At 35.8% G+C, this 20,257-nt stretch overlaps 2 protein-coding genes across 8 annotated transcripts; both read left to right on the top strand.

Annotated features, from left to right (window-relative positions):
- The first annotated feature begins 365 nt into the window (after nucleotides 1-365).
- On the top strand, nucleotides 366-10,783 carry LOC132039529 (uncharacterized). Of its 6 annotated transcripts, XM_059429997.1 has the most exons (12): nucleotides 387-831; nucleotides 2,210-2,254; nucleotides 2,631-2,687; nucleotides 6,500-6,569; nucleotides 6,814-6,855; nucleotides 7,014-7,087; nucleotides 8,097-8,167; nucleotides 8,324-8,406; nucleotides 8,530-8,639; nucleotides 9,267-9,329; nucleotides 9,536-9,582; nucleotides 10,364-10,783. In XM_059429997.1, exons 1-10 carry the CDS (start codon nucleotides 634-636, stop codon nucleotides 9,327-9,329), a joined length of 813 nt encoding a protein of 270 aa, XP_059285980.1. In that variant the 5' UTR covers nucleotides 387-633; the 3' UTR covers nucleotides 9,536-9,582; nucleotides 10,364-10,783. The 6 variants fall into 6 exon arrangements, 5 of the variants coding, with proteins under 5 accessions (XP_059285982.1, XP_059285981.1, XP_059285983.1 ...); XR_009410379.1 differs by lacking the exon at nucleotides 8,530-8,639 and having other exon boundaries at nucleotides 377-831; XM_059429996.1 differs by lacking the exon at nucleotides 9,536-9,582 and having other exon boundaries at nucleotides 396-831.
- Nucleotides 10,784-12,754: 1,971 nt separating this feature from the next.
- Nucleotides 12,755-19,000, top strand: LOC132040746 (casein kinase 1-like protein HD16). Of its 2 annotated transcripts, XM_059431415.1 has the most exons (16): nucleotides 12,755-13,271; nucleotides 15,126-15,257; nucleotides 15,353-15,426; nucleotides 15,536-15,605; nucleotides 15,708-15,763; nucleotides 15,873-15,944; nucleotides 16,365-16,459; nucleotides 16,617-16,683; nucleotides 16,781-16,910; nucleotides 16,990-17,208; nucleotides 17,302-17,444; nucleotides 17,518-17,692; nucleotides 17,853-17,943; nucleotides 18,035-18,192; nucleotides 18,278-18,466; nucleotides 18,584-19,000. In XM_059431415.1, the coding sequence occupies exons 1-16, from the start codon at nucleotides 13,023-13,025 to the stop codon at nucleotides 18,641-18,643; spliced, it is 1,980 nt and encodes a 659-aa protein (XP_059287398.1). In that variant the 5' UTR covers nucleotides 12,755-13,022; the 3' UTR covers nucleotides 18,644-19,000. The 2 variants fall into 2 exon arrangements, with proteins under 2 accessions (XP_059287398.1, XP_059287399.1); XM_059431416.1 differs by lacking the exon at nucleotides 15,873-15,944.
- The last annotated feature ends 1,257 nt before the right edge of the window (nucleotides 19,001-20,257 follow it).

Raw genomic sequence — 20,257 nt, 5'->3', positions numbered from 1 at the left:
TTTATACCATGGTTAAGTCATAACTTAAGGCGAGAATGTGTATTAATTAACTTTAATTTAGTTATAATGGCGATATTCGAAGACGTATGATATATTTGGGTCGATATAAACACTAGGTGTAGGTAAGATTCCTATTTTGTCCCTCATAAAGTGAACCATTCGATCGTTTTGCAAAGAAATAGATATGACTGGGGTGGGTGGGTTGTGGGGTAGTGTTTAAAATACCCCTCATTTGACTTTCGAGCCAAATATACCCTCATGTTAGATTTTGGCATAAATATGCCTTTAATTTTGACAAAGAGACACGTGTAAGTTCCGAATCAAATGATCCACCCCAGTTTTAAATTCCTGATTTCCTTTAGAAACCACCAGTTAAGTAACTGATAGGCTATGGTTATATTAACCGGTGGATTTCTAAAGGAAATTAGATATTTAAAATTGGAGTTCAATCATTTAGTTCTGAACTTGACACCTGTCCTCCGTCAAAATTAAGGATATATTTGGACCGAAAATAGGGGTATGTTTAAACTATTTTCGATACTACTGGGGTATATTTGACCCTTTTTCCATTTTGCAAAATTAGAAAAGCTCTTTTGTTTTTTCAACAAAGAAGTGTTAGGATCTGTTGAAGCTATGTCGAAGAAGAGTAATGGCGAACCATGTGTTCAACAAAATGAGGAATATTGTTACGATCCAGTTAGATGGTTGAATCTGATGGTGTCTGAGCCTTATTATTTATTTCACTTGCTTGTTTTCTTCACTTACATCCCAATTCGCTGCTCCGCTTTCCAAATCCTTTCACCTGCTCGCAATTCCTTACTTCTTAAACGAGTATATCGCCTCTTCTCTGCTTGAATCTCGCTTTATTTACATATATTATTGTATTGTGTTGGTAGTTTAAATACGATGCTTGTTACTGCCCTGGTCCCATTTTATATGAGGGTGTTTGATTGGGTACGGAGTTTAAGAAGAGTTCTGAAACTTGTGGTCCAAAATGAGTCATAGATATTTGTGTACATCGCTATGAATTATTTCATTAAGGATAAAATGGTAAATTTGAAGTTACTCCCTCCGTTCACTTTTATTTGTCTACTTTAGACTTTGCAGGCTGTTTAAGAAATAATAAATGAAGTGCATAATATACCAATGTACCCATATTAGTTGGTGCATATTTTTATTGGATTTGAAAATGATTTAAAGTGATTATTTAATACTATAGGTAAAACAGGAAAAATAAATTGTCTTTTCTAGATATGCTAAAAGTGACAAGTAAAAGTGAAAATCTATTTTTAGAATATTAGACAAATAAAAGTGAACGGAGGGAGTAAATTGTTACTAAATATACAAAGGTGTCATTTTTTTTGGGGAGCGACTAAAAAGGACAGAGGATCATAAAAATTGGGACAAAGAGAGTAGTATTTATATTGTATCGTATCGTATAACGACGAAAAGTCCCATTTTGTGTAACGATCGATTTGGTGTGATCGCGTTGCAACCTTATTTTTTTTCTTTTCAGCTTGTCTTTACTTATTATCTAATAATCTGATTTTATCCTTTATCCTACCTTTATCATAATAGCTCTACCTTGTACGCTACTTTTCTTATAGGTTTATGCTTCAAATTGTTGATGTGTGACATTGTGTAATGACAGAAAACGATACAATCTATCCAAACGTTGTATTCATCAAAACAATATAATACGATACAATCCAACTCAATACAATACAAATATAATATGATACATCATGAAACAATATGTAACAACCATCCATCAGAGTGTAAGTATTTTTGTATGTGCAGCTATATTGATACATACAGTGGCTGATATTTGTTTGGATGGTTGTTACCTATTGAAACATGTTGTTACTTTAAATACAATGTTTGTTTTGACTGTTAATTAAATTTTTATTATATCGTATTGTTAAATCTGTTGTTATGTGACAATGAAAAGTGTTATTTTATGTAACGAGTGGTATGATCAGGTCATTACCTTATTTTTCTTCTCGTCTGGCATAATGAAATGACAAAAAACTATACAATCTAGCCAAATATGCTACTTTTCAAAACAAAATAGTATAATACAATACTATACATTATCAAAGGATATGTAACAACTATCTAAACTAGCTGGTAATTTACTTGTTTCAAATTCTGTCCCTGTCTGTACTGTCATTGTACTCTTATTCACGATTTGCTGTTTCATTGGCAGGAGATTCAGGTGTTTGTTGCATACTGTGTCTTGGCTGTTGTGAAGGTAAATATTTAGCTGTTCCTTTTCCAATAGAGATACCTTGTTTTTTTTTTTTTTCTTTCGTATTTTTTGTTCTTTCCTGCTCGTCCCAAAGACTTATCCAAATTTACATGTTTTCCACTTCTTGTGAGCTCACTGTCAGACGGCTAAGGTTGGAGTTTATCCTTTGATATGTATCAGTATCACCTAATTTGTTTAATTAGATGCATTAAGGAAAAATTAAATCTTTTCCCTATCCCATTGAACGAACTCGTATAACATTTCAATTGCATAGTTTTCTAGCCCCTGAATTTTCTATCGTTTGATACCTAAAATTGTTACTTGACAAGGAGAGATCTATACTTATAGATTTGACATTGTTGTTTACTTTGCATGACAGATTGTAAGGACAGAAAGCTGGGAATCCTTCATTCAAGATACTTTGTTGTTTGCTAAGGTTATCTCTGTTGTTTTTATGCCCTTCATCCTCAGTCCTCACATAATTCTGCTTTCTTCATCATGATGTATAATTATTATGTTTGTGGATAACTGGATATAGTTATCTCTGATTTGCAAAATCTTTAACTTATCAAATATGCCGATAACACTTCCCCAATCTCATTTTGTTTTCCCAAGTTATTATGTAGAAAATCAACTAGATTCTTCTTTGTGTGAGAACCTGTTTAGTTACTCCACTTTTTAGATCGTTTTAGCTCAAAAACTTGTGATTAGTACTATTTTCCATGTTGTTTCTAATCATAATGTTCATTTTCAGCCTTGATAAAAAATTGATGTCTATTTTCAGTAAATAAGCAAATCAATGTCCAATAGAAGAACCGAAATTAATCAGTCAACTCTCATAAGCCAAATTAGGTCATAATCAAATAGGACAGAGGTAGTACTAGCTGAAGTCAGCTCCTCAGGGCTTCTGAATTGAAGGAAGAACTAGTCGAATGTGTCTGAGAAGTTTATATTGATTCTTTTTTTTTTTTTTTTTTTTTAAAAAGATGGTGACAGTTAGTCTATATATCCACAGGTTTACTACATCCAAAAGTGTTACAACTTACATTGCCTTGACTATTACATTATATCATAACCAATCTAAAGCTGTATAAATATCTACTGTCTGATCTATCATTTCCTGTTTACACCAAAAGTAGTATAATCCTAGGCAATTTAACTTCAATCTTTGCATGCTACTCTGTTTTTCTTCAAAGCATCTCTGATTTCTCTCCTTCCAAACTGTCCACCCACCATATACTTGCTGGGACAATCTTCCCTCTCTCCTCCTTCTTTGCTGCATTTCCATCTCTGTTCCAACACTTCATCACCTCTTTTATGTTACCTGGTTTCACCCATTTAATTTTCCTCATCTTGACAAAGATCTGCCAAAGCTGGTCTGTCCACTTGCAATGTAAAAAAAGATGGTTGACTGTCTCTGCTTGTTCTCCACATAGGTAACACCTAGAACATAGTTGGAAGCCTCTCTTGTTCAAATTCTCATGAGTCAGAACTGCCTCCTTTGCTAATAGCCAGGAGAAACAGTTTACCTTGTAAGGTACTTTTGTTCTCCAAATCATCCTCCAAGGCCACCCTTCCACCTGAGTATTTGTTGAGTTCAAGTCTCTGTATGCAGATTTGACTCAATGTTGTGAAAAGCGCTCGCTTCTGCGCTTTAAGCGAAAAGCGAGGCGTGGCGCAGCCTTTGCGCTTCCCTGCCCTAAAGCAAGGTGTGGGTTAAAAAGCGCACGCTTCAGGCCCAGAAGCGAGAAGCGACCGAAGCGAAAAAAGCGACAAAAGCTCGCTTAAGCGAGGTGCACCTAGGGTTTTTTTAATTTTTTTTTTTTTTTTTTGGTTATAACACTCTTCCTCTTCTATTTGGACTTTGCGACTTGGGACTTCTCTTTACTGCTGCAACTGCTTCTCCTCATCTCTTTACTGCCTCTTTAAGGTAAGTTTTCTCTTCTTCTTTTTCTTCTCTTCCTCTTCTTTTCTCTGTTTTACCTGCTGCTACTCGCTGCACTGCCATTTCTTTTTTCTTTTTTTTTTTTTTTTCAGTTCTTCACTGGGTTGCTCTTTTTTCTCTTCTTCTTTTCTAATTGTTTCAGCTCTTCGACTGGGCTGCAGTTTTTTTTCTCTGTTTCGTAATTTCTTTCACTGTTCTGCCTGTTTTTTGTCTCTGTTCTTCAATTTTTTCTCTATTTTGTTATGTTTTTCTCTGTTCTGCTCTGTTTCTCTGTTTTCACTGTTGACTGTTCTGCAATTGTTTCTCTGTTTTCACTGTTCTGATTTATTTGTTTGTTGTGATTGTAGTAAATTCTGTTTTTTTATTCAATTTCATCAAGCCAAAAAAAAAAAAGAAAAAAAAAAAGATCCAGCTTGGGCGTATGGAGTTGCAATGGGCAGTAGCACAAAAGTCCAATGTTATTTTTATGACTTATGAGGATTATTGACTATCTAGTTCTAGTGTCTATTATTTACTTCTTAATTTAAGAATTGAAAGTTTTGCTTAATATGTTATTTTTATTGAGTTCTTGGTTATTTATCTATCGCTATTTAATATTTTTTATTTTTGTATTAAATTGCGCTTCACATGAAAAAAGTGCGCGCTTCGCTTCACGCTTCTCGCTTCGGTGAAGCAAGGTCTCGTCGCCTTTTTCCGCTTCTCGCTCTCCAAAACCTTGGATTTGACGGTGAAGCACCCTTTGCTGTCAAGTTTCCATACCAAAGTATCACTCTCCTCTGTTAAGTTGTTAAAGTGAGCAACTATGTTGTAGAAGTATGCTATCCTTGGCATTCCCCGGGCATTCAAGTATCTTCTAAATTGTAAATTCCAGCCCTGACCTGTCCACATTTCAGCCACTGTAGCCTGTTGAGCTTGGCTTAAGATGTAGAGATCTGTATATAGCTGCTTCAGAGATTGTTGACCACACCACTTGTCATTCCAAAGTTTATATTGATTCTTGCACTACTTGCTTTAAATATTCTATTGAAATTTCAGCTAAGTTATGGCTGCTAAGGGATACTGTGCGCTTGTAGTACTATAACATTTTTGACGGTAAAGAAAATGACACCTCTTACATTGACCTCTCATTTTTATATCTTGAAAAGATTTATCAAGAATATGTGTACGTTTTTTCTAGAAGTAGAAAAGGAAACAACAACGACATACCCACTGTAATCCCACGTACTTCAATTGATTTAGCCTGCAACTTAAAACTGTTGTGAGGAGTGTCTGTGTTAAGTGTCGGATGTCACGGTCTCACGTATGATATCTATCTCCAAATCTGGGGGCTCTTATAAGTGACAATGGTGTAATGGAAAACCTGTATGCACTTTGGATAAGTCTATATCATGTGAATCTCTGAAATATCCTAATATTACTAAATATATTTTCTCAGAGAAATCCCTTTTTTTGATCCCGGGGTTTTTTTTTTTTTTTGGGGGGGGGGCGAGGTGGCGAGTGTGTTAACCGCTGCGTCCTCTCTGTAGATCACAGTTAAATTGAAAAATGTAGCAATCATTTAAAACCTTAATGTTGTGAAAGGCATTTATTGTTGTGGGTTTCTTTTCCACATTATACGATTAGGAATAAAAAGAAGTTATCTGTCAGCAGTTACTTGAAAGAGAAACATTAAAAAGAGCTTTGATAACATAGGACTAGTGCTACAGTGACCACTGGCAGTTTGTAACCTTTTTTTTGTTGATAAAGTAATAATTTTATTGATGTTTGAGCAATGGCAGTTTGTAACTTATAATGGAAAGATAAGCTTTAATTACAGCTTATGGTACTATTAAGTTATACTAGCATTGCAGACTTTCCCCTTGATTAAAAATAAGCATTGCAGACTTTCCCATATTGGTCTTAGTGGTACCGGTTTGAAAAATGTAGAAATCTAAGGACTAAGAACAAACATAGTGAAAGTGGTGAATTCAATCTATCTTGGTCTTCTTTGATATTGCACTATGCTTATATAAAAGAAGGAAGAAAAACAAATCTGCGGGAATTATCAGAATAGCTATTGCATTGCATGAGTTAGTATGATGTCTAGCAAGCAGAATAATTCTTATTAGGAAATAAATAACTAGTGTTCATCCTAACATTTCACAGTTTTCTGCTCCTTGATTGTGCATAGTGAGCATCAAATTTAATATAGGAAATCTTGTTTCAAATTTCATTAGCATCTACAGCCAAGTGTTCCTTTATAGCTTCCGTTGAATTCTTATTATTTAGATTGAAGTATTTAACACAAAATTGCATCTTTTCAGATTTTCCTTACTGCCATCGCTTTAGTTTTGGATTATCACTTGGCTCTGTGGTATGCATTGGCGTTTTTAGGTGGGTTCTACTCTTGTTTGCAGTTTTTGATAGTGCTAGACTCTGAAACTTGACAGGGAGGTTAAAGAGCACTACGATTGCTATCATAATGCAATGCATACATAAGCACTATGAGAAATTATTTATTTGATGGATGACTTACTGACTTTCTTAGCCTTTACAATTTTATTTTACCTTATTTGAGAATGTCGTTTAATTTGGAAAATTTATCTAATGCTGTCGTTGTATTGGTGTCTCCTTGCAGTTATACACATTATAGCACAACAGCCTCCTTATGAAGGACTAGGTACTCTTGCTACTCCTATTATTTATTTTACCATACTTAGATAAGCTTCTTGTGAGGGTACATTTGTTTCTTATAGTTATCTGAGCATAATAAGGTACACAGAGTGTACTTGTAAAAACAAAATAAAAGGTACACTGAGTGTAAATGTAAATGTCCAGGTTCTTCAAATCATTTGACACCATTGCAGTTGGAGGCTTTGCTTACTGAAGGAAATACATCACGATTTTGGCTGGTTGGTTCTCTGCAGTTTCTTAGTGGTATTTTTTTTTGAAAGGTTCCTTATCGGCATTTTCTACTTAGTGTTGTGCCCCCTGGAAGATAAAGGAAAAGTAAAAATGTATTTATTTGTGGTGATTGCGAATGCTTAGGAGATTTGGCTATTTGGGAAATACTCTTGAAGGGTATTTGTGCAATCAAAGACTTACAAAGACCTTGTTTTGAAAATCCTACACATATTTTGTTCTTCCAGCGATCCTGTCTGCTGTATAAGCTTTTTTTTTTTTTTTGAAATTGTAAAGGTATTATTAACTCTGCTAAGCACTGTGTTCTCCTTTTAAATCTGCTTTGATATGCGTTACTTGAGCCGAGGGTCTTTCGGAAACAGCCTTTCTACCCCACGAGGTAGGGGTAAGGTCTTCGTACACTCTACCCTCCCCAGACCCTACTTTTGAGTATAAGTGAGTATACACTAGGTATGTTGTTGTTGTGTTATCCTGTAATCCTTAAGTAGTTGAGCGAAAAAAAACTTTTTTATTTGTTTGGCTCCGCAATGTGGTCAGCGCTATGTTGTAACATTATTCTTGTGGTACCCAATTGCACTCCGTCAATTTATATTCTCCCTTTCTTCCATTTATCTAGTAAGCATAACTAGCATATTTAGTTAAATTCTCTTAATTTGCATTTAATGAATGTGTAGACGATGCTAAATACAGCAAGTATGCTGCTTGATAAGAATATCTTAACTTTAGATCAATAGAACTTTTATTAGCAAATTTCACAATTTTGAATGACCAAATATAGTCTGTTTTAACTTGTAAATGATCATGTTAAGAAAAAATATCACGTGTTACAAAGTTGGATCTGGAGGATGAATAGAAGAAATAAAGAGGATTTAATCCCACTCTCGTGTGTCACGTGGCAAAAAGCAAATGGAGGCGACATGGAAACAGCCTCTCTATTTTTCGTATACAGTCTCTGTATTTTGTTCCTTCTTATACTTTACAGATAGTCACCTTTGGCAGGTCGAATTTCGTGCTTTCTCCACATTGGCTTGCGTATGCACGAGTTCCTTTTTTCCAGAACTCTCAATAACGTGAGTGTGATGCTCCATTATGGTTAAAATTATCATACAAACTTAAGAGAGGCATTTTATGAAATAAAGTTGATCATTTGTTCACCCAAATTTGAATTTCTTGAGAGCTTTTCTTTTTGTTGGAAATGCAACTTTCTTATATATTTTCTTGAACAGATACTCAAATGCAAATTTATCTTTTGGGACAGTTGATCTTGGACTCTTCCCTAATGCTGCAGAAAGATTTGGCATTCCTCTTGGTGTGTTATTATTTACTCTACTGCTACATGTGTTATATGAACTGGATTTGTTGATTTTGTGAAGTGCTAATCCTGTTCCGTTTGACTTTTCAATTGTCTGGTTTATTGGGGTATCTAATCTAGGAAGCTTGAACCAACTTCCGGTGTACATTCTATTTGAGAATGCTATAGAGGTTGCACGCTTTCCAGAGTTTGATTCTGAGCCATATGTTTTTGGTCCCAACATTACAAAGGTATTCTCTGCTAAGGTGCATGTGTCGTATCTGCCTACCCCTCCCTCCGCATTCCCTTTCTGTTCCTAAGCGAACTAATCCATCCTATTGCATATTTGAACTGCTTGCTTTCACTTTGTGGTTTTTCCTGTTTCAGTATAATTGAAGTATTCACCTTTTATCTTCCACCAATATATTTCTGTGCAATGCCTGATTGTTGACCTCATATTTTTTAGAGATCCAGATTTTTCATACTTTAACAACGACCAGCTAGGGTACTTTCATATTTATGAACCCTCAAATCCTTCTGCCTAATGAAACCACACTACCGAAGGCCTGAGCCATATGTCATATGTTGATCTATTCAAAAGCAGAGTTCTGAAGATAGATCTTTTATGCTGTTATACATATTGGCACATGTGTGAACAATCATGCCTCATGCTTTTGATGGCTAGCCCTGGCGCTTGCTGTCGGTACTATATTTGTCCTCAAACATATACTTGGCAATACCTTATTCCTTCTTTAGTACAAATAGAGGTACTTGGATTTAGCATCTTCACATCAGTTGTAACTTGTCTTTCTTGAGATTTCAGTTATCCGTGAACGATGGAATTCTGTACTGATGATATTTGCAAGTTCTTTATGCAGAAACTTCTTTGTGGGCGTTTTGAGCTAGACAAAAGACTTCTGGATTATATAAATGGAAAATAGGTAATGATGACCTGTATTTGTTTGAGAGCCTTTAATTACTTTCGTTGCCTCAACTTACATGCTTTCCATCACTGTGTATATGTATTCTTCTTTGCTGCTTGTGTTCACTCATAGAACCTCTAAACTCACTGTTGCACATCATGTTTACTTGGATTCTTCATGAGGTGGTACAATTCTCCTGATATTGCTGTCCATGTGGTTTTCAGAGGATGTATTTCTCATACTTCTGAACTCCTCTCTTATTAAGTGGATTGTAAGTTAGTCATCTGCACAAACATATAAATTTCAGCCTATTACTTTGCGCATACGTTGCAGTAGAGGAACATGCCAAAATATATCAATGACCGCTTTGTCTGCATCATATGTCAGACTTGCTCACTCATGAGAGAGCTAGGTAGCAATTATCATGAAAAAGAAAAAATCAAATAAACCTTAAGACAAAATGTAAAGTACTTTTATTTGAAAATAAATGGTTGACTCCATCCAATGCTATTATCTAATTCCTTGTGTAGCAGTTAGCTTAGTTCAAGTCCTCTTAATACTTTCCTTAAACCCTTGGAACAACTTTTTTTCCCCATGACCCTTGGAACAACTCAATACCTTGTTTTCTATCTTATTTACTTACAAGCATCTTTGTTCAATTAAAAAAATGTTGCCTGCTAGATAATGCGTTCTTGATTTCTCTTTTTCACCTTGTTTCCCATTTGATCATCAAACATAGGAACTTTCCGTTTTATCTCATTTTACCCCAGCGACATAATGGATTGCTTGATTCCTTGTTTCATGTGTTGTTTGACATGCTTGGAACAAACAATTTAGGTTATCGAACATTGTTTTTCTATTTCACGGGGTTGTGAAACTACCGTTTGTTCGCATAAAGGCTCTGCGTACGTAGTTAATTACCTTTAGCCTGAGAGAATTGCTGCTTGCGGTTAGGAATTACTTATGTTAGCTTTAAGTTTATTCAGATTTTAACCCTTGCAATATGAATGTTTAGTCAATAACCCAAAAAATGCATTGGAACATTCCTGCAGGTCAGACATGAAAGGTATTTGTTTCGTCTGGGCGTTTGTTCTTCCAACCCCAATAGAAGAAGATATTATGCGTTCTTATTCAGTTTCTCGAGCTACTTAATCACTTCTGTTATTCCCTCAAAGTTCATGTAACAACTATAGGCAAACATGTTAAGGTGTTGGATCAGAGAGGTTAGTTTGTTCACTCCCTTGGGTGGGGAACATGAAATTGAGGGTTCTACTTGTAAGGAAAATTTCTGTTTCTTACATAGTTGAAGGGGTAAGATGGGACCTAATTTTGACTGGATTCAGAGTTGTAACATTGTAGTTCAAATTGTATCTTTGTGACCACAAGGAAAGACTATTTTTCTTGGTGTTTCAAGTTCCTTTTGTCATATGCGTGCAAGCGAATTGAAATATAACCTGTGTTTGGAATGTCTCTATTAATTCTTGTTTGGTTAAAATTGTTGGATCAGATCGTATTTGATTCTCATTTGGCTAGTATTGGATTGGATCTAGTGGTAAAATTGATACCAGGTTGCCACCTTTAGTAGTGCTAATGATAATGTAGTCAGCGTTTGCAAAGTAATTGAAATATAGGCATAGGTTAAATACTGTTTGTTCATCTTTTCTGGTTTTTTTTCAAACTTCAAGGCATTGTTTTAAAGTTCGAAAGTTTTACAGTAAAATTCCATAGAACGAAAGAAAAGTAGGTGATTGTAAAGAGTGTGTCCGTAGAAATCATCAATAAGAAATTTCCTCCAACAAGTAAGTTGGTCCTAAAGTTTATAAATTGTTAAAATTGAATTATAAATATGTTTTATAATTTATCTATATGTTTGATAAACCTAAAAGTGTTTATAAATTATAATCAAGCCGAAACCATAAGTTTGTCAAACTTTAGGTGTGTAGTTAACAGGATAATTAATCGGCATTTGAACATGAGTTGGTTGAGATTTGAAGTTGAGAAAGGTCAGTTGAAAGTTGAAAAATTGTGTTTAGATATAAAGGTGTAGTTGAAGTTTTGTATTAGTGGAAACTTAGAATTTTTTTTAAATGGGAAATTTCAATAATGTACAATCTAGCATAAGAAATTACATGCACGTAGTCATATTTTTAAATTACATCCGCACAGTCACTTTTTCACGGTATACAACAATGTATAGAAATATAAAACTTTATACTCTAGTGTAGATAATGTATCAATCTTGTATAAAGGTGTATAATAATATATATGAAGTGTTTATACATACGTTTACGCTGGTATGTAATGTTATACAAACTTATGAAAGAGGTGTTTATACATAAGAGGTGTTCATACACACTTCTAAATGTATAAAATTGTATAATAATAGAGATCTGGAGATTTGGGGTACAGGGGATAGGATGAAGAAGACAAACATCTCTGGTGGAGATTCGGCGGTACAAGGGAGAGGATGAAGGAGACGACCTCTCCGATGGAGATCTAGTGTAGATCCAGTCATACAACGAGGAGAATGAAGGAGACGACCTATCCGACTGCCTCTCCACCAGCTACAGCGGGTAAATTTTTTTTGGCTAAATTGGGTAATTATTTTACCCTAATTGGTATGGAGCGTAAAAATTCCTTTTTTAAAACACTCCTAAAATCAATTTTTTTATATTTTATATTTTAATTTTTTTCCAGTAAATTTTATATTTTAAATTTGAAGTTAAAAGAATGGATCATTCCTTAAAAAAAAAAAAAATATTATTTCAAATCTATTGAGCCAACTCTATGGCCAAACGGTCCCAAAGAATCACTCACGAAACCCACTTGTTATGTCATTTTCCCATTTGTTATCGCCAGGTAGAAACCCACTCACGAAATATGAGTTACGTGGCATGAAAATTAATTCATAAATTAAATTAAAAAAAAAAAAGAGTAAACAAAATAAACTATATTCCCTCCATTCCATAATAAGTGAAAAGTGCCTACTCTTAGAAAATTAGAAATATTTTTATTAACTTATCTCTAATTAAATACTTTAAAAAGAAAATTAATGATTTTTTGATTATGTAAATATGAGTAATTTTGAAAGATTAATTATTTCTTAAAATCCTAAAACACCATTTATTTTAAAACAAAAAAAAGCCTAAAAAACGTAAATACTCCCTCCATTCACTTTTACTTGTCCACTATTTTATAAATAGATTTTCACTTTTACTTGTTCACTTTCTTATATTAAGAGAAAAATAATTTATTTTTCCTGTTTTATCCTTACAGATTAATTACTCATTTCAAATTATTTTTCAGATCTAATATAATCATACATCAATAAATATAAATATTATGATAAAATATATACTTTATTTATTATTTTTTAAAAATTGTGTAAAGTCTATATTAGACAAGTAAAAGTGACACTTACAACAAAATAACTGAAGTCCAATTGCCACCTCTTTGTAGTCTGTTCATCATCATCACCACTTTCGTCGTCTCTCTTAGAAGGCAGCCATTTGTTTTCATCTTTTCTCTCAAAAAAAAAAAAATAGATAGATCTCCACAATAATAATAAACCTTTAATTTTAGTATACGCAGAATTACAGATACATCGGTGCTTGGATTTCTGTAATTCCGATTTTACCCCTTGGAAGATTCTAGAAGGCGGGGGAGTAAAAATTGATGAAGGTGGATTTAGGGTTTGATGGGTGATCGATAATGCCTCAATTGCGTAGTGGAGTGCGCAAAGGCCGTAACAACAAGAGAGTTACAAGGCAAAGAGGAAAGAAGAAGAATAGTACAGCGGAGGCTAAGGAGGTTGTACCAGTAGCTAATGAGGTTGTACTACCATTAGGTGAAGAGGTAGGAGAAAGAAATATGGATGAGTATGAAAGTGGAGGAGGACAAAGTGGTGATAAAGGTTTAGGTGCTGAAGATGAAGGCAATACTGCTCCATTACCTGAAAGGGTATAATAGTAATCTTTTCCATTTTTACTACTGCATAGTATGGTATTTTGTTTATCTTGCTACTTTGCTGTCACTTATTTTTTTCCCTAACCACAAAGGTAGGGGTAAGGTTTAGTGGCGGATCCAGGATTTTTACTAAGGGTGTTTGAAAATTAAAAATGTAGTGTTTAGAATTTAAACTTGTCACCTCAAAGTGAATTTTGAACCCCTAAATCATTGAACCAACCTTTAATCTTGTGTTTTAGGGTGTTCAAAATCTGTATATGTACATAAAAATAAGAAAATTATCTTATATATACAGTGTAATTTTTTAGAGACCTTCTAGTTTCACCCCTGGTAAGGTCTGCATACATCCTACCCTCCGTAGACCCCTCTCCGTTTAACAACTTGTCTCTTAAGTTAGATAATTGCCTTGTGTATTTTTGGATGTAATATTCAGTTTAGACTCAGCAAGTTGAGGGATAAGGGTAGAAAGGTAGTAGGTAGCCGCAGTGGCAGAGCCAGAATTTTCACTAAGGTCGGTCAAAATATAAAGAAGTAAAATCCACGAAGAAGCCATGGGGTGTCAATATATATATATAAAGAAAATATTCTTACCTAGCTACACAGTGTAATTTTCGACGAACCCCTTAACTTCATGTGGCTCCGCCACTGGATAGCTGAGTGTTGTTTCATAATCTCTGCTTTTAACAGTTTGTTTCTTAAGTTAGATAAATGTCTAGTGTATTTTTGGATGTAATTTTCAGTTTGAACTCTGCAAGTATCTGTTGCCTAAGTTAGATACTTCCTCAGTCTCAACTTATGTGTCGTGATTCTCTTTTACACGCCCCTTAAGAAACATTAATTAGAAGTGGTTTTTAACTATTTTACCCTTCATTGGCATAAAATCACCCCATAATTGAGATGTTTGTAGTCTTCAAGAACAATTTAATTACTACTAGGGTAAAATGGGGAAAAACTTTGTATTGAACATCTAGAACTACAAATAATCTGAGACAACTATTTTTTAGAAATCACGACAGATAATTTGAGACGGAGGGAGTAAATGTCTTGTGTTATTCTTGGATGTAAATTTCAGTTTGGACTCTGCTAGTCACGAGGTTGCAGATTTCTGAGTGTCTAGTGTGCAAATTTTTTTCAACGTGGATATGCATTGTGTGAATGAATTTTTTGCAGTAATGTAGTGTTTCACTGTGGGTTAAGGCAGTTCTGGTACTGTAGTTTGGTGTACTACTAGTTTCTACATTTTGTTCTTTCTGACTGCTTTCAATTGTATGGTCAGTCTTGCTCAGTGAGAATTTGTTATTTTGAGGTCTTGTATGGTGTAACTGAAGGATAGGCTGAGTATGGGCTGGTTCGAGTTGGTTCACTTGCTATGGTCTAGCTACCAAGTGCCGGTCATGGCCCCAAGTTTTGGTAGTGACATCACATTCATTACTAGTTTACTTACACACACAATACACACATATATATTTGAAGCGGAGCCTTGGAGCAACTGTAAAGTTGTCTCCGTGTGACTTATATGTCACGAGTTCGAGCCGTGGAAGCAGCCACTAATGCTTGCATTAGGGTAGGTTGTCTCCATCACACCCTTGGTGTGCGGCCCTTCCCCTGAACGTGCTAACGCAGGATGCTTTGTGCACCGGGTTGCCCTTTTCTTTTTTAGTAGTTATTGGTCACTAACTTTGGTACTGATAAATTTGTTTGTGGTTGCTGAAATTGTGAGGTCTCTAGACGACCTGTCAACGGGGAGAACGTTATACTGCTTTTCTTCCAGTTCACTTTTTCCCTACTTTTACATTGAAGCACTTGACTTGATTGTTGTATTACATTGTTTCCTTTTGTGTGCAATAGATCCAGGTTGGTGGATCGCCAGCATATAGGATTGACAGGAAACTTGGTAAAGGAGGGTTTGGTCAAGTGTATGTAGGTCGTCGTGCAAACCCACCAAATCCACATGAAAGAACTGGGGCAGGAGCTGTAGAGGTACATCAGTACTTCTCCAATTAGTTACTGTTTTATTTGTTGTATGCTTAAGATGATTCTTTTTCTTATGATGACGTTATAATGTCTGGTTCTAGGTTGCATTGAAATTCGAGCATAGAAGCAGCAAAGGTTGTAACTATGGACCACCTTATGAGTGGCAAGTCTACAAGTATGTGGTCATTAAACGCTCATTGCAACTTCTGTTATCTTATTTATTTTATTGATATCTGTTAACGAAATATTTTCTAATAGTTGATGCCTTCTCCTGTTGTTTTTAGTGCCCTTGGTGGTAGTCATGGTATACCACGCGTACATTACAAGGGACGTCAAGGTGATTACTATATAATGGTATGTCATCTGCAGTGTAATGGAGTTGTTTCATCATTTATTTCAAGTTGCAGTTGATTCCAATCTCCATTAAAACTGCTAATTCCTGTAATGAAATTGCAGGTTATGGATATGCTTGGTCCTAGTTTGTGGGATGTCTGGAACAATAATTCCCACTCGTAAGATCTATTCTCCATCTGTGTTGTTATAGGAAATGCTTATCCTTAAACATGTTTCTCTCTTTTGGGCCTCATTGCCAGCTCTTTGGTTCTTATGTTGTTGATTTAGGATGTCTGTTGACATGGTAGCATGCATTGCCATTGAATCAATTTCCATACTAGAGAAACTGCATTCCAGAGGGTAAGTATATCACACTTAGATTAACAGTTCCTAGCATACTTCATTTTAGGAAGCTGTTTTCTATCCTTTCTTTTCTTTGATTTTCTTTTCCTTTTCCTTTGATTTCCTTTTCTTTTATTTTCCTTTCTTTTCTTTAATTTTCTTTCCTTTCAAGCCGAGGGTCTTTCTGAAACAGCCTCTCTGCTCGACAAAGGTAGAGGTAAGGTCTTCGTACATCTTACCCTCCCCAGACCCCACTTGTGGGATTGCACTGGGTATGCTGCTGTTGTTGTTTTCTATCTTTAGATAGATTATAAATTTTGGGCAACATGGCTTACGCTGTCGTTATTGGCCTCCCCATAAAGAAAAAAACAAGAGGCACAACAGGGAAATAATGCTTAATTGATCTGATTGCTTTCTCTGGCTGATATTGTTCTGAAGGTATGTGCATGGGGATGTAAAGCCTGAAAACTTTCTTCTTGGAACCCCTGGAACTCCTGATGAAAAAAAATTGTTTCTTGTTGACCTTGGATTAGGTGAGTTAATTGTAGCTTAGAAAAGAAGAAGAAGAAGAAGAAGAAGAAGAAAAAAGCAATTTATTGTTGGTCTTTCTTATCTTCTCTCTTTGTAATCTTCACCATGCTCTATTTTGCATAATATGGTCTTTCTGATGTACCTGTTTGAATGCTCCAGCAACAAGGTGGCGTGATACTTCTACTGGCTTACATGTCGAGTATGATCAACGGCCTGATGTCTTCAGGTACAATATTCAACAATTTAATTTGTCCTATCTCTATGTTTGACTACATTTGTTTTGCGTCTGCTTCCGCTGACTATTAAGTGAACCATTGCTTCAGAGGAACTGTAAGGTATGCTAGTGTGCACGCTCACCTGGGAAGGACTGGAAGCCGGAGGGATGATTTAGAGTCACTGGCTTACACACTCATCTTTCTTCTCCGAGGCCGGCTGCCTTGGCAGGGATACCAGGTTTTCTTTATTCTGAACTTAATAGCGGCATTTTACCTGCAAATGTCTCCTTCCAGTGACACGAATTATTTGTGTTTAGGGCGAGAACAAAGGTTTCCTTGTCTGTAAGAAAAAGATGGCAACTTCTCCAGAAACTCTTTGCTGCTTCTGCCCTGCTCCGTTTAGGCAGTTTGTGGAATATGTTGTGAACTTGAAGTTTGACGAGGAGCCTAACTATGCTAAGTATATCTCCTTATTTGATGGAGTAGTAGGTCCAAATCCGGACATCAGGCCAATCAACACTGATGGTGCACAAAAGGTAGGTGTTATTTGCGTACATCTTTATTGCAGTGTTCTGTTGATGTTGGAGAATCAAGTAGAATTTTGCTAACATGTTTTTCATTTTTTGAAGCTTATTTACCAAGTTGGGCAGAAAAGAGGAAGATTGACAATGGAAGAAGAAGATGATGAACAGCCGAAGAAGAAGGTTCGCATGGGAATGCCTGCGACACAATGGATCAGTGTTTACAATGCTCGTCGCCCAATGAAGCAAAGGTATATACAGTTTTGCCAAAATCTCTTTGGTTTGAACTTGTGGAAAATGCTGTGACATTGTTTGGGCTTGCAGGTATCACTATAACGTTGCTGATATGAGGCTAGCTCAGCACATTGAGAAAGGAAATGAGGATGGACTATTTATCAGCAGTGTGGCATCTTCTTCGAACTTGTGGGCCCTAATCATGGATGCGGGAACTGGGTTCAGCTCCCAAGTTTATGAATTATCACCCTTTTTTCTTCACAAGGTCTGTTTTATTTCAAAGAGTGGTCAATCTTGAAGCATATTCAAATTAAATTATGTTGCATATTTGCATGTCTAATGTGCTATACCTCTAGCAAACTTATCATGATTCAGTTTACTCCTTCAGGCTTGAGCTAATTCTTTCTGTTTATGTTTAAACATAGGAATGGATTATGGAGCAATGGGAGAAGAATTATTATATTAGTGCCATAGCTGGAGCTAATAATGGGAGCTCATTAGTTGTAATGTCAAAGGGTTAGTGGAACTCTTTAACATGCTATACATATTTTGCACCATAATCTGTGAATTAGGGCAGACTAAACTTGTTTTGTTTGTAAAATGTCAGGTACGCAGTATCTGCAGCAGTCATACAAAGTCAGCGAGTCTTTTCCATTTAAGTGGATAAACAAAAAATGGAGAGAGGGGTTTTATGTCACTGCCATGGCAGCTGCAGGAAGCAGATGGGCAATTGTTATGTCCCGTGGGGCTGGTTTCTCTGAGCAGGTTCTTATCATGGATTCCCTTTTTAAATTTTTTTAGGGTCACTTGCTCCTGTGTTCAAATTTGGAAATCGGTATGTAATTTGCAGGTGGTGGAATTAGATTTTCTCTATCCTAGTGAGGGGATCCACAGGAGATGGGATGCTGGTTATAGGATTACATCGACTGCAGCCACATGGGATCAAGCTGCTCTTGTTCTAAGTGTTCCAAGAAGGAAACCTGCAGATGAAACACAAGAGACACTTCGTACTTCTGCTTTTCCTAGCGCTCATGTCAAGGTTGTTTATTTAATCAATTGTGCTTCTCTTAACAGGGGACCACTCCGTTTGTCATTCTTGCTCTCATTTTCTTAGCCTCCATGTTCCAGAATTAACTATTGATTTTGCTCCTTGCAGGAGAAATGGGCAAAAAATCTTTACCTTGCATCTGTCTGTTATGGGCGAACTGTTTCTTGAGGCACCAAGGTTTGGCAGCTAATTTTCCTTGGTGCCATGAGATAACCCTGAATGTGCCTTGAGCAACTGCCTGCTTATTTTTCTAACAAATGGAGAAGAATAGACGGCACTTGTTTCATGCTTGTCAAATCGGCTTTTCTTCTCATTTGGTGATGCTATTTGCAAAATCCATTGCCGTCAATGTGTGTGAATATTAGTATAGGCAGTTTATGAGCTAGGATGGGAGTAATTTACAAATTTGTTAAAGATTGTACATATTGAAGAATAATTAGTTTTCAGATGCAAGCCAAACAGGATATTTTGTAGTATTATGAACCCTGCAATTTAATATTTTGTGAAGGAGTTTGAACACTGGTAGTCAGTGACGTCTCACTTTCTATCTCTATTTTTCTTTCCCCTCTTCCTGATTTTGGCTCATGTCAGTCCATATATTTTGTCGGTTAATTCTTAAAAGCGAGTTTGTCCTGGAAATAAATTTTTACATATGTAGTAGAACTTCGTTCCTGTTGTTTTATATGTTAGCTCTATCACTCTTTATGTGCATTCATGATCATTTTGGAGATTTGGTCACTGGAAACTATAATTTTCAGCACAGGTTTCTCTCCTCCTCCGTCATACCTCTACACTACAGTAAACTCTTATTCTTAAGTTTGTCCTTGTTTAGTTTGGTTGCTCTTACTATGCACTAGTGACTGTTCTGGCACGTTGGTAGAACTGTGTGCAATTTTTTTTTTTGCTGGGATACGTAATTAGTTGATTTTCCAATTTCTGTCTCAGAATAAGAGTCCTCACAATACAGATTGCTGTCTATCTCAGAGTACATCTAATGAGTTTTCGATTATTGGATATTTAAGTTTCTGAGGCTGTCCTAGAAATTGTTAGCTTGGAAAGTGGTGGTTTTCTTCAGATATTCAGGTGGCGCTTGGAATGAAAAGAAGGTGAAAAATTTATCGGTGAAGATTTTTTTCATCTGTTTTCCTTCCAAACGAGGCCTATATTTGCTATCTAGCAGTTTCATTTGCATTCGGTTATTACTTGTTGTTCTGTTGTCATTCCCTTAATAAAGTTTCACAGTATGAATACATTAGCCTGCATTAGAGTGATGTAATAGGTAGGTCTGGTACATTAGCCTGCAAAAGTGAAGTCTCTGCCGATCAGAAACTTCTTCTAACAAGTATTTGAGGTACCATACCAAGTGTACTCAGTAGCTTATCTTCTGAAAAGATGATTACTTGCAATGTGTTGCATACTTGGAGCTACAGAAGATGGTCTATTATCACATAGCAACGCGGGGGTCACTTAAGATGTGTAAGTTACCAGTCTGCTAATTATTATTTTTATTAGGTCAGTCTGCTAATTATTTTGTTACAACTATTTGGATTTCGAGTATCTAAGGCTTTTTTAGAAGCTATTATTCTGGTGGGAGGTTGATCTCTAGCCCATGTTACTTCTTGTTTGCAGTATCGCGGTAATAGACCAAGAGATTACAGAAATTGTGGCTACATTGCAATATAATATTCTTGCCACAGTCCACTGACTTACCGGTTTAATTTGGTGGTAGGTAGGTGTTTGCCTGCCTGTGGCTTAATGTGGGAACAGTAGCTGTTAATCGGA

Source organism: Lycium ferocissimum, chromosome 12 (genome assembly GCF_029784015.1).
Source record: "Lycium ferocissimum isolate CSIRO_LF1 chromosome 12, AGI_CSIRO_Lferr_CH_V1, whole genome shotgun sequence".
Lineage (NCBI taxonomy): Eukaryota > Viridiplantae > Streptophyta > Magnoliopsida > Solanales > Solanaceae > Lycium > Lycium ferocissimum.
Note: the sequence above shows the minus strand (reverse complement) of the source record. Positions and strands in the feature narration are given on the sequence as shown.

What these genes read in the sequence shown, in the direction of transcription:
- LOC132040746 (XM_059431415.1), top strand. Translation starts at nt 13,023, where the DNA reads ATGCCTCAATTGCGTAGTGGAGTGCGCAAAGGCCGTAACAACAAGAGA. An exon ending in TATGAGTGGCAAGTCTACAA is followed by an intron (nt 15,427 to 15,535) that starts GTATGTGGTCAT and finishes TGTTGTTTTTAG; the next exon opens with TGCCCTTGGTGGTAGTCATG. An exon ending in CAACGGCCTGATGTCTTCAG is followed by an intron (nt 16,684 to 16,780) that starts GTACAATATTCA and finishes CCATTGCTTCAG; the next exon opens with AGGAACTGTAAGGTATGCTA.
- LOC132039529 (XM_059429997.1), top strand. Translation starts at nt 634, where the DNA reads ATGTCGAAGAAGAGTAATGGCGAACCATGTGTTCAACAAAATGAGGAA. An exon ending in GCCTCCTTATGAAGGACTAG is followed by an intron (nt 6,856 to 7,013) that starts GTACTCTTGCTA and finishes GTAAATGTCCAG; the next exon opens with GTTCTTCAAATCATTTGACA. An exon ending in TTTCCAGAACTCTCAATAAC is followed by an intron (nt 8,168 to 8,323) that starts GTGAGTGTGATG and finishes TTTCTTGAACAG; the next exon opens with ATACTCAAATGCAAATTTAT.